The sequence below is a fragment of the Sorghum bicolor genome, chromosome 2 (assembly GCF_000003195.3).
Source record: "Sorghum bicolor cultivar BTx623 chromosome 2, Sorghum_bicolor_NCBIv3, whole genome shotgun sequence".
NCBI classification, from domain to species: Eukaryota; Viridiplantae; Streptophyta; class Magnoliopsida; order Poales; family Poaceae; genus Sorghum; species Sorghum bicolor.
Genome location: NC_012871.2, coordinates 46,867,139 through 46,880,500, shown reverse-complemented (window position 1 = coordinate 46,880,500; position 13,362 = coordinate 46,867,139). Strand labels below are relative to the sequence as shown.

The 13,362-nt window shown below is 41.5% G+C and overlaps 1 protein-coding gene across 1 annotated transcript; it reads left to right on the top strand.

Moving 5' to 3' along the window:
* LOC8062047 (fasciclin-like arabinogalactan protein 2) lies at window positions 9,700-13,096 on the top strand. The gene is made up of 2 exons (XM_002462068.2): window positions 9,700-10,215; window positions 11,902-13,096. The coding sequence occupies exons 1-2, from the start codon at window positions 9,853-9,855 to the stop codon at window positions 12,754-12,756; spliced, it is 1,218 nt and encodes a 405-aa protein (XP_002462113.1). The 5' UTR covers window positions 9,700-9,852; the 3' UTR covers window positions 12,757-13,096.

Sequence of the window (13,362 nt, the reverse complement as noted above, 5' to 3'; positions counted from 1 at the left end):
ATTTGGCACTCGGCGAAGAGCTCTTCACCCACAAGATCTTCGCCGAGTGCTCTTCGCCGAGTGCGGCACTCGGCGAAGCCTTCGCCAAGTGTAAAGTGGCCTTCGCCAAGTGCGCCAGGCACTTGGCGAAGTCCTGGTTTTCCAGTAGTGTTTTGATCCTAGTTAGTCTATAATTAGACAATATTTGTCACAAACGAAAGTGCTACAGTAGCGAAATCCAAAAAAAAACACATCTAAACAAGACCTCAGTTTCCTCTTCTGTAATCTTTGACCAACTGCTAATAATCTAGCAATACGATGTGTTGTTTGATTTATATTTTTAAATTTAAATAATACTCTCTTATTATTATTATTGTTTTGTGACTTGGCTTCCTAGCTACATTATGATTTTGCTGTTATTACAAACAATATCATATACTTAAATCAGATAAATCAGTATTCAAACGATCGAAGTGTTGAGAACGCAACGCATTACTAAGTCAAAATGCTCCATCAATTTATTTCAAACCGATGGAGTACAAGCAGCTCACAACTCTTAAGTAATTAATTTAAACCTAAACTGCAGGAATCTAGCTTCGGCTACATGTTAGGACCTCCTACTATTCAATGGTTTCATGAACACGTTTATAGTTAGCTTATAACGTTGAATACTTGCTGTAGCCGGATATGTGTCCTTTCATTGCTTCCTTTTGGAAAAAGAGAGCTCTGCTTTCTCCAATTCACGGCTCCCTAGCTTGCCATATTAAAATTTGGTAGTAAACCATATATCCTGCTCCTTCAGATCCCAAATCAGAGCTAACTTTGCTAATTATACATTGCAAGAGGGTGCCACGGTGCTGTCTTAGGGGTATTCATTACTCGCTCTGTATAGGATTTAGAAATTGTTTAGGACAGCGACACAGTCTTCAAAATATAACTTTAACCTCTTAGTTTTATAAAAATATTTAGAAAAAAAATGATATATGTATATTTTTATAAAAGGAGCTATTGTGTTCTTACCCTTATTTTGAAGTCCAGTTATGATTTTATTTTTGTTTTTATCACCATTGCGATTTTACCCTTGCTTTGTGAAGACGAAACTTCAGTTTACCCTTACTCTGTGAACAGTGGGTAACAGTATTAAATAGGCTCGGTAAGGACAAGTTTGCCATTGTGAAAATACTCCTACTTTTCTGAGTACATTGTGATTTTACCCCTACTTTTAACTTTGTTAGTTTTTTGTGCAATAAAATAAATAAATAACAAAAAACCCTTCACAGGAAGACCAAAAGATAATAATACCCCTTCTCCATTCTCTCTTCTACTGATTCCTTTCTTCTATTCTACAATCAAAACCCTCCATCCATCACGTACTCCCATACTCCTATTCTACGGCCAAAACCCTAGCATGATGGGCCTGGGCGACGAGGGCGGCTAGGCAGCTCCTAGCCCTGCGGGGCCAGGCCCTCGAGAGGCCACCCCCTCAGTCCCTCGCGGTCAGGGTCACGAGCATCGCGGCATCTCGTGCAGCGCGGGCGACTATCACAGGCTGCCGTCGTAGGTCCAGCGCGTGGGTCGGATGGCGGTGCGACCATGGAGCCGGAGGACCGCGGGTCTAGAGCCAAGGAGTTGATGTCCAGGCACAACTTTTTGACCTCTGGGTGTGTTTTGGGATGAATTAACCTCGGCTTTAGCCAATTGCGCTAAGTTGGTTTCAATTGCTCTGATTTGTAGGCAAAATCATATGAATTTGAAACATGAATTTGAATCGGTTGTTAGGGTTTTGTCATTTTTCAGGTACCTGATGGAGGACCAAAATCATAGCAACAGGGTAGAACCATGCCTACTCAAGTTATTGACATGCATAGCTTCAACCTGCTACACTTTCTTTTGATGTGATATTATCTATCTATATTTGCATGCTGTTATATGTAACAAGTTGTCTAATATTGCTGCCAATTTTTTTAAAAACGGAGGTAAAATCACAATGTACTCTAGGGGCATTTTCACAATGGCAAAGTTGTCCTTACTGAGCCCATTTAACACAGTTACCCACTGTTCACAGAACAAGGATAAACTAAAGCTTCGTTTTCATAAAGCAAAGATAAAGTTGCAACGGTGACAAAAATAGGGTAAAATCACAATTAGACTTCAAAAACGAGGGTAAAATCACAATTAGACTTCAAAATAAGGGTACAAACGCAATAGCCCCTTTATAAAAGTATTTATTGAGACAAATCTATTCATATAATTTTCACATTTGCAAACTCAATAATTTAAAAGTTACTGATGATTTATATATTCTCAATGTTTGATTCAAACTTTGTCAAAAATGACTTCTAAATCCTATACAGAGGGAGTACAACACAAATGATTTTTAGCTATAGAAACATTTCTTAAGTAGAGGCAGCACAATCAAAGTCCACCCTAAAAATGGTTCTCCAACCACCCTTTGAAGGAAAAAAATCAACTTACAGAGATGATTGGAGTGGGATTTACAGCTACCCTAAAAATACTCTTATCTTTAGAGGCGGTCGTGTTGGTATTTCTTATACACAGTTAAAATATGAAGAATTCCGCAAGCGCACAGAAAATATTGTAGCATTTTACCAGAAGTATTCTAGGTATCGTTATTTATATTTTACCACTGGGAAATAATGGATAAAGATATTGATAGTTCACCATCATGTATCTACTAACTAATACACCAACTAGACTAAAGTAGGGGTAAATAATAGATGATAGGAATTATACATATATGACACACACCGAAGAATTCTATGATAAAAGAGTAGATAGCTAAAGTGAGAGGACAACGGGAGATACTTCTCTATTACTAGGGTTCTATAGTAACTAATTCATGGTAGGTAAAGCAATCACACAATAACACTTTGGGACATCGAATACTAGTTACGGAAAGATGAGAAGAGGACTAGAAAGCTCCAACTACGGTCCTACAACACCAATCCAAACGTGGTGGAATACGTCGGTCGTCAGGGCTGCCACCATCTAGGGCTACCACAACTATCCGTAGAAGTGGGTGCAATCTCAGGTGACCTATAGTCTCTAGACACCATGTCTCTACTACAAATTACTACTCTAGTCACAATTAATAACTAGAGTACCCGATGCGGGCGGAGATCCTATGATAAAGTATAACGATTATACTAACCAATTAAATGTAATGCATAAAAGTAAATAGAGAAGATAAAATATATTAAAGCATAAGTCTTACAAGAAAAGACACAAAGATATACCAGAATTTTGATGACTCCTCCGAAGACTCCTCTAGAACCTGAGCGTAGCGCCGCTCTCCCTAACTTTCAACTAGAACTAATCTTTTATATTGGAAAGTTTAGTCTTAATTCTCTAAAGGTGAGAGGTTATCCATTTGAGGGACGCCTTTATATCTCTATAATATGGTACCTTAGGGAGGGGGGGTCTGCCTCTTTATTTTTAGTCTAGAAAAACCTCCTACCTCTTCTAGACACGCGATGTGGGACTAACTATTCCACCGTTTGCTCTCTTGAGTTATTATACATCAACTTGGTCTTCTAATCATCCCTCATGTGAGCCCACTCAAGGGAGCAGCTTGGGGCGCCTCTCTTGGGCCTCTATCATGCCATATGAGCCTCTTCTCACGTAATGGGCCTTGCTTGGGCGTGGGGCCCATTAGTGGTAATTCTCCTTTATTTGTAAAATTAATATCTTTTCACTCTGGACTTCAAATACAGCAAATGATATGTCTGTTTCGATCGTCTCGACGAGACCGTCGTAATGTTGTAGTCCAATTCATCATTTGACATACTTTTATTTGATGGAAAATTGCAGATTCCTATAAAACAAGTGAGAACACCAAAACTTGTGGAACTCGTTAAAATCAAAACCTACAACTATGCTTTATGGTTGATATCATGTTATATTAAGCAATAGTTGATGGTATAAAATAGACATTAAGGACCGTCAACAGGCCGCATCTAGAGTCATCTCTAAAATCAATCATTTCTAGAGATGGCTAGCTGTCTCTTTAAATCTATGTGTAGAGATAGTAGGATCTAGAGTCACCTCTAAAAACCAATTTCTAGAGGCGACTAGATCTAAAGTGTCTCTAAAAATAGGTACAGCGTAATAAAATTTATAATTTTTTGAAGCAAAGTTAAATGAAGACAAACTTTATAACAAAGTTATATATATCAAGAGATCAACATTTGAAGTTGACAACCTTTTCATTCGAAATCAATGAAATCCCACAAATTCTATTTAAAGTTCTCACATTTTGAAATTAATTTTTTAAAATTTTTAAAAGAACCTCGGATGGAGAAATGACCACAACCAAGTTATAGATCTCGAAAAGATCTAAATCGTCATTGTTGAGAACTTTTCATTTGAAATAATATGATCCTAAAATTCAAATCTAAGTGCTTACATTTTGAAATTTAAATTCTAAAATGACCTTGGATGGAGAAACAGCAAAAACTAAAGTTGTATATCTGGAACAGTAGCTATAAAAGTTTATAATTGATAACTGTTTCATTTGGATCATTTATCCAAGAGAAATTATGTTCGAATTTCTCACATTTTAAAGTTAAAAATTGCAAACGACCTCACATAGAGAAATGACAAAAACTGAAGTTGTAGTGCTCAATAGTATCTACAACTTTCTAGTTTGGATCTTTTCATTTGAATCTATTTGGACTCTCAGATATTCATTTAAAAACCAAGCAAAGTGGATATGGAGAGAATGTTTCTGCCCAGTCACAAATGATCTCGGGGTTGAGTAGTTAAGGAGTTACATGCGAGACCTGAGATTGTGGGTTCAATCCCCCATGGTCCTATATGTGCAGACAATTCTGTGACCTGTGGGTGGCCTCCTTAGACTAATTTTTTTTGCTAATTTTTTATTTGATTTATAATTTTTAGAAAATGATTTGTAGATGTGGCTCCTGTTTCTTGTTGTTCCTAGAAATCGATTTTTAGAGTTGATCCTATTTCCCGTCACCGAGGTGGCTGGGCCAGCCGTCTTAACATATGCTAGTAGTGATTTTTCAATGGGATGAGTTCTCAATTACATGTGCTGACATTTTTGAATTTTGCTGACCAACAAATGCTGACATTTTTTTAATTTTGCTGACCAACAAATTTATACTCTCAGAATCTCAGCATATTTGCATTTGCAAATTTCACCTGGGTCATTTGGAACAACGGCAAAAAAAAGGCTATTAAAAATGACTTTATATGAACAACTTTTTCATTTAAAGTTATTTATTAAAATGACTATTGAAATTTCTCATATTTTGAAATTAGAAAATTTTAAATAGCCTGAGTGAAGTGATGACCAAAACAAAAATTGTAGTACTCAATGATATCTATAACTTTTCAGTTGCAACGTCCCAAATATTCATTCTAAAATTCAATAAAGTGAATATAAGAGGAACGTGTGGGCTCTAATCACAAGTGATTTTGGGGTGAAGTAGTTAGGGCATGTTGCAAAAAAAGGCGTGTCTTATGACTTGTGACCTGAGAGATCAGACTTATCTGATAAGGGCTTATTTCGATTTAGAAAAAAAGCTATAATTTTTTTGGCTTGATTTGTGATTTCTAAAAAAAATCTAAGGGCGGATAAATTTTGAGCTGCCTCTACAACTATAAATTATTAATTTGTAGAGAGGTAGAGGCAACTGAGCCAACCGCCTCCATAAATTCATCATGTTGTGGTTACATCTGCCTATCCAATGTAATTTTAGCATTAACATGATGAATTTCTTAAATTTTATTTTTTTCCTATTATTTTGTGAAAGTTCTTTCACCGCAATTGATTTGACTTCCATTAGATTTATTTTCTTAGGGTGGTTTTGTTTAGAGAGGGATAGAACCACATGGTCTTGTCCCTAGTTTCACCAATGGCATGGTTCTACCTAGCGCTTGTTTTAAATTAAGGCTAGAATGGTTATATTTTCATATTTGTTTGGAGGGATGAGATGAATGAATCAGACAAGAAAAGTTAACCCCCTTAGCCATGGGTCCACATGTCATACAAACATCCACTTCTTCCTATTCTCTAGGTTTCTTGTTCACAAGCAGTGGCCCCATGGCTGCTCGCCTTGGTCGGGCAGCACGCCGTCCTTTCATCACCCACTGCTCTGTCCACTCTAGCCGTGTAACCCCACTCAGTAGCTCTATCTTCCCCTAGCTCTAGCAACCCCATCCTCGACCATGTCAGCTTCCCTAGCGGTGTCTGATCTGCACACGTAGTCCTTTCATCACCCACCGCTCTGCCCACCCTAGCCATGTAGCCCCACCCAGCTTTGCCTTCCCCAGCTCTGGCAGCCTCATCCCGACTATGGCAGTTTTCCTATCGGCACCTGATCTCTGCACATGCAGTCCCTTTCATCACCCACCGCTCTCCAGCCGTGTAGCCCCACTCATCAGCTTCGCCTTCCCCCCGCTATGGCAGCCCGTCCCTAGCATTGGCAACTTCCCTAGCGGTGCTTGATCCATCCTCACCGCGCATCCTCATCCACGCCGGTGGCTATTAGGCCGGCTGCCCAGCCACGAATAAGTGATGTGGGCAAAAAGCCCAACCGTCTTGGAGGCCTTTTTCTAAACGCCTTGGTTAAGTTTTTGTGTAGTAGTGGCGGTTGGATCCACTAACCCAGCCACCATCGGCTACGCCTACCTCTAGCCGCGCCAACTGTTGGCATTTCTTACCGTCATCACTAAGAACATGGTTTAATCCGTCCTCAGCAACGATGTCAGAAATGTCGTGATAACACTTACTAATGCAATCACCAAGATTAGAGTATAAATCTATCCAAAGCAACGGTGCCAGAAATGCTTGTTAGCGTTTCTTAGCGTCGCTACCTAGAATAGGGTTCTGCTCTACTCATGATAATGACATTGGCAGTGTTATATTGGCAGATCCGTAGCATCACCACCTTGAATAGGAAGCTAGATCTACCTTCCCGATAACGGTGCCTTATTACTGTTAGGTAGGGTTCCAGTTCTTAATCATGGTAGTGGCACTAGGATTGCCATGTTGGTATTCCTTAACAAGTCACTAGCTCGGCGCATGTCTAGCAACAGTGTTAAGTATATACCGGGGTGATAGTTCCTTAGGTTTGGAGTTTAAGTACCGCAAGCGGACGGGAATTATCGTGTAGCATTTCAACCCGGGGTTTTACCGAGTGTCGTATTTATAGGTTCGCTCTAAGGAAGGCTTAATATGTTAAGGATTCTAAGATAAGCATAGATCAAAGTAATTATGATAGCAATAATGGAATCAAAAGTCATAGCAGGTGATAAACATTTATATGTAGAATAGTGATCCATCACAATCTAGGCATGGCATATGGGCTAAGGAATAAAAAGAGACTAAAAGAATGAATTGAATCAAAGAATAAACAAACAACCTATTGGAGCAGGTGTGGTCTTAGATACAGATCATGTCATAGAACAAGTTAATCATGTAATTATACTACTTAGATCTAGTCCTGTGTTTAGATGGTTTGGGAGGTTACGCGAGTACTGGTCTGCCAGCAACCTCCGCAACTATTTAGACTCCTACACCCTAGCCGAACGTGGGGGAATACCAAGGACGGACAGGGCTGTCACCACCTGCCGCCATCCCCTCAACCGTGGACTAGGACAATGCATTTACCCGGCCTTTACACCCAAGCACCATGCTTACATGCAAAGAACCTACTCGGACTCCCCTAGGTCCCCGACCCTACGGATCGACAGGTAAGAAGTCCGAGCCTACTCAAAAGAGCATGATAAACCCCCATCTTCACACAAAGCTATTTCTAGGCAATTAATTAACATGAAGCAATTAGACTAAAGTCCTAAGTGAGAATAATACAACATACACTTAGCACTAGTTCATATAATACACTACTAGCCCTAGGGTAGCATTATACTATAAGAACTATATACTAAAATGTATGTCATATCATTTTCACTAGAACTATATTCTAGTTCATATGCTAGCATCATAAAACAGGGCCTATGATCTATGTCATATACCATAGCATAAGAACTATACTCTAGTTCATATGAAGAACTATATCGGACATGATAAGGCATGGACTTGGAGTAAAGATATTCTTTATTCATACCCAAGTTTCTCTCCAAGGAGCCAAGCCCTCCTTGATAGCTCACCCAACTCTCTCTCTAAAAGCTAAAAGGAAAAACTAAGAAGAGGTAGTGCCCAAGTGCCTTGAAGGTGGAGTGTTGATTGTGAATGTGATGAGATGAATGGAGCCTCCCTCTCTCCCTCCTTAAATAGGTGGGGAAGGTCGGTTCCCCAGGGTGTAAACTGCAATTTGCACGCGGGGGCTGCGGGAGGATAGGCTCAGCACCGCCTCTGCGAAAGGCGGTGCCGAGATCGGCTGGGCCAGGGTCGGCCGACCCTAGGGGGCGGCCACCCCCTGGTGGGCCCCGCTGGCCCCGGCCCGAAGCCCGTTGCCTTCCTCTCGGGCCCCTGAGTCCAGATCCACCTGCAAATTGATGCACTTCTATATTGGGTTTTTGGGTACTTGTTTATTTGCGCATTTTTTGACGTGTCGGATTGCGCCTTTTATTTGCTTTCCACCTGTATGCTTGTATATGATCTGCAAAACACAACTTGCACTACATGTGGAACTTGGTAAGCATTTAATAAGTATATGTGAGTAAAATACATGCTTTTCTTCTTTTGCATGGACTATGTTGGCGGGGTAAATATGTCATTAAGAACCGCCAACACCAACTCTCTGCCCAACTGGTGCGAAGGAGATGACGCTATTAGAGCCATGTGAGTGGAGCAACCTCGTTCAACTGATTTTTGGAAGTGAGTTAGGCCTTGTTTAGATGGGGAAAAATTGGGTTTGGCTACGTTTGTATTTGACAATTATTGTCCAATCATGGAGTAACTAGGCTCAAAAGATTCGTCTCGCAAATTACAGACAAACTATGCAATTAGTTATTTTTTATCTATATTTAATACTCTATGCATACGTCTACAAATTTGATGTGACGGGAAATCTTGAAAAAAATTGGAATTTTTGGATGATCTAAACAAGGCTTTAGTGCAACATCTCAAAACTATATTCTAGTCAGGAATGGTTCGGTTACTATACCCACGAACTAATCACCATAGAAGCTAGGATGGAATGGCTCCATTTCACCTGATTCCACCAACCAAATGCATTGTATATCTGTTAATTAATTGTGTGGGCAGCAGGCATTGGATTTAAATCAAACGCTGCTAGAATTCGTGTGCAACGTGCTTCTGTGAAACAACCGTAGTAGTGTGGTGCTCATGAAAACCAAGTGTTTAATTTGACCGCCGATCTAACAACCGAGTGTTAGGTCCTTGTAAACACACGAATATAGTATAGACGACACAGACTCCAAACAACCGAGTTAGCATCAGTAGACCGCCTAATTCCTGTACGCGGCACCGGCTCAAACAACAGACCTTTGATGGCTTGACGCCGCAACGTACGAATGATGACGGGCATTATCTTTTCGTTTAAATTTGTCTCCCTCCCAACAAACGTCGAGATTCCGAAAACTCGAAAATCTTATTAAACAGGAAAAGACCAAACGATCGAAGAACTTAATTAACAGAAGAGCTTGGACGTGACCTGCCACCGGATTGTCAGCTGCCTATGTAGATCGCTCCAACGTCTTTCCCGCTCGCCGGACGCGTCTTCACAGCGACCCGCCAACCTTCTTCGTTCATCGCCTTTTTTTCAATTCCCGGCCATATATACATACTAAGTACTACACTACAGTGGAGTACTATATAAGCTCAGCACTGCAGCTCCCTGCCTCCAACATCTCTCTCTCTCTCCAAACATCCCCTTACTCTCTGTGTGGTCGTCGGCAATAATGGCAAGAAGCCGGCCGGGCATTCTGCTCTCCGTGGCGGCCCTCGCCGTTGCGGCGGTGGCGGCACTGGCGCCGGCGCCGGTGGCCGCGACAAAGTACAACATCACCAAGATTCTGGCACCGTACAAGGAGTACTCCAAGTTCAACGAGATGCTGTCCAAGACGCGGCTGGCGTACGACATCAACCGGCGGCAGACCATCACCGTGCTGGCCGTCGACAACTCTGCCATGTCGGCGCTCGACCACTACTCGCTGCAGACGATCCGGCACATCCTGTCGCTGCACGTCCTCGTCGACTACTACGGGGATAAGAAGCTCAAGAAGCTTGCCCACGGCGCCACCGCCTCCTCCTCCATGTTCCAGGTGTGTACAGTCGAACGCCTCAGTACAATTACCATTAGCATCATGAAGAGCCATGAAGTAGGCGTGCATATGGGTTAATTTAATTAATCCACCTATCAACTTACATCAAACTTGACTAGGAACGAAAATAGATTTATATCGTTTTCAAGAAATATCCTCTAATTTCAGTCATGACACAAAACCAAATAATAGTAACAATAATTAATCTATATACTCAATTCCAAATTATAAGGGCGTTCTGATTCTTCTAGATATATAGATTTTGCTATGTATCTAGATATAAACTATATCTACTACACGTATAGTAAAAAATAATATATCTAACAAAGCCAAAACCTCTTGTAGTTTAGAATGGAATGAGTACTTGTTAATATTTAGTCATTATTAGTTTTCCATCACAATAAAAAAAATTGTTCTTAGCTGGCTTCTCATGTATCTTATGTTTGTTGATCGCAAAAAAAAAATGTATCTTATGTTTGTTTCCCCAATATATGTGCTGACTTAGTTTTATATTAGCTTTATATGTAGCTAACTTAGTTATATGCTGTCCATAAGACTAACAACTTTCCCGGCCTACTGTTTTTTTTTTGGAAGTTGTATTTGTCTAAATGTATCTACCATTGCCATGGATTACTTTGTGGGGAATAATATTATATTGTTGGCATTTTGACTTTTTCTTGTGATGGAAAACTCATTACTAAATATTAGATAATGAGTTTTCCATCACAAGAAAGAAAAGTTCTTATTTGGCTTCTGATGTTATCTTAGATTTCGTGCCCCCTGCAGTGAATTCCTTGATTCCAATAGCTAGCTAACTTAGCTTTATATGTGGTATCCGTAAGACTAACAACTTTTCCCCACTGCCTTTTTTTAAGTGACCAATAATAGTTGTATTTACCTAAATATCTACCATTACCATGGATTAATTAGTTTGTATGGAATAATATTATATTGTTGGCATATATAATTTGTTAGAGTTGTTGACAAAGATACATAATATACTGGAGAAATTATTGTTGGTCTCTCTGAAAAATACCAAAGTGACCACTAAAACTATGAACCATCTGCAAATTATTAACCATGAACAAACATTTAGTTTTCTAAATTAAAAGAGGGTATGTACAGCTTGCATTGTCCAGTGCTCCAGTCTGATGATTGAACAAGTTGTGTTCCCGGACAGCCGATTGCTTGTGTAAAGGTTTTGATCATAGCTAGTTAGTTGAGCACAAAGGAGATCGATTGATTGAAACCTCCGATTTTCAAACTCAATTGGGAGCTCCTTTATGATAAAGCCATGACATGATTGCTGTGGAAGCTCTATCATGTAGTGAGAAAATCCGCATGCAGTTAGTTGCCATGTCATTTTTTTTAATGTAAAGTTGCCATGTCATTGATTAAGAGCACAACGTACGCCCAGTCAGACAAGGTTCACCGACGGGGATGGTTGGTAGGCTAGCTATGGGCTTGGAATTTCATACACCCAGTTGCTGTCAGCTTTAGCAAACTTATTTCCTATTCTCTCTCTCTCTCTCTCTCTCTCTCTACATATACGATAGACCAATAGTGCATTTAGTGCATGATTGAATTTTCCCGAACCACCCCATAATTCTGATGCAATCACACGTGAAAAGTTAGAACAGATAAAACTGTTTCTCTTTTTGCTGACACTGACTGTGTGTGGTTCAGGCTACCGGGTCGGCGTCCGGCATGTCGGGGTACGTGAACATCACCCGAAAAGACGGCAAGGTGAGTTTCATGACGGAGGACGCCGACGACACGGCGAAGCCGTCCCGGTACGTCAAGTCCGTGAAGGAGTACCCCTACGACATCGCGGTGCTCCAGGTGAGCTCCATCATCTCGTCGGCGGAGGCGGAGGCGCCCGTCCCGGCCCCGGCGCCCGTGGACCTGGTGGAGCTCCTCTCCAAGCGCTACTGCAAGTCGTTCGCGTCCCTGCTCTCCGCCGACGCCGAGGCGTTCCGCGCCGCCAACGAGAGCAAGGACAACGGCCTCACGCTCTTCTGCCCCGTGGACTCGGCCGTCGCGTCGTTCGCGGCCACCTACAAGAACCTGACGGCCAAGGCCAAGACGGCCATCCTCCTCTACCACGCCGTGCCGGACTACTTCTCGCTGCAGCTGCTCAAGTCCAACAACGGCATGGTCACCACGCTCGCCACCGCCAGCGAGAAGAAGATGGACTACAGCTACGACGTCAAGAACAAGGACGAGACGGTCACGCTGCAGACCAGGGTCGTCACGTCCAGCGTCACCGCCACCGTCGGCGACATGGAGCCGCTGGCAGTCTACGCCGTCGACAAGTTCCTGCAGCCCAAGGAGCTGTTCAAGGTCGTCGAGGCGCCCGCGCCGGCGCCGGAGCCGTCGTCCAAGAAGAAGAAGGCCGGTCGCGGCGGGGGTGACGACGACGACGATTCCTCCGACGATTCCACGGCCGATGCGGAAAAGGGCGACGCCGCACCGGCTCTGCTCGCGCGATGGGTAGTCACCGCGGCCGCCGCGGCGGTAGCTGCATATGCGTTGATCTGATGGGCTAAACCTCTATATATATCAGTCACCTGAATTATATATATCCGGCCTTTGATTTCATTTTATTATTATTATGTTTTCTTTCTTTCAGTGTTAAATTTGTTTTAGTTATTAATGGTGCTCAATCGGTTAAGGTAAACTATAAGAGTTTATTTAAGTGCTTTGCTTTGCTCTACTCCCTGTCGTACCTGTAGGAAAAAAATATATAGTCGAGCAGTTTACAGTGTCATTTATAGTTTTTATTTTTTAGTTTTGGTCACTTGGTTTGATACCAATGTAATTAATTTGTAATTTGTGGTTTCTCAACGCGTAAGAATTCACTCCCGGGCCGCATATGCCACGTGCGACGTGTCCCATGGCCCCAGGCCAATCAGGCTGCAGTTCAATCATGGATAACACATTGCTCGCCTTGTTTAGTTCACCCTGAAAACCAAAAAGTTTTCAAGATTTTTCGTCACATCGAATCTTGTGGCACATGCATGAAACATTAAATATAGACAAAAACAAAAATTAATTGCACAGTTTAGCTGTAAATCACGAGACGAATCTTTTAATCCTAGTTAGTATATAATTTGATAATATTTATCACAAACAAACGAAATACTA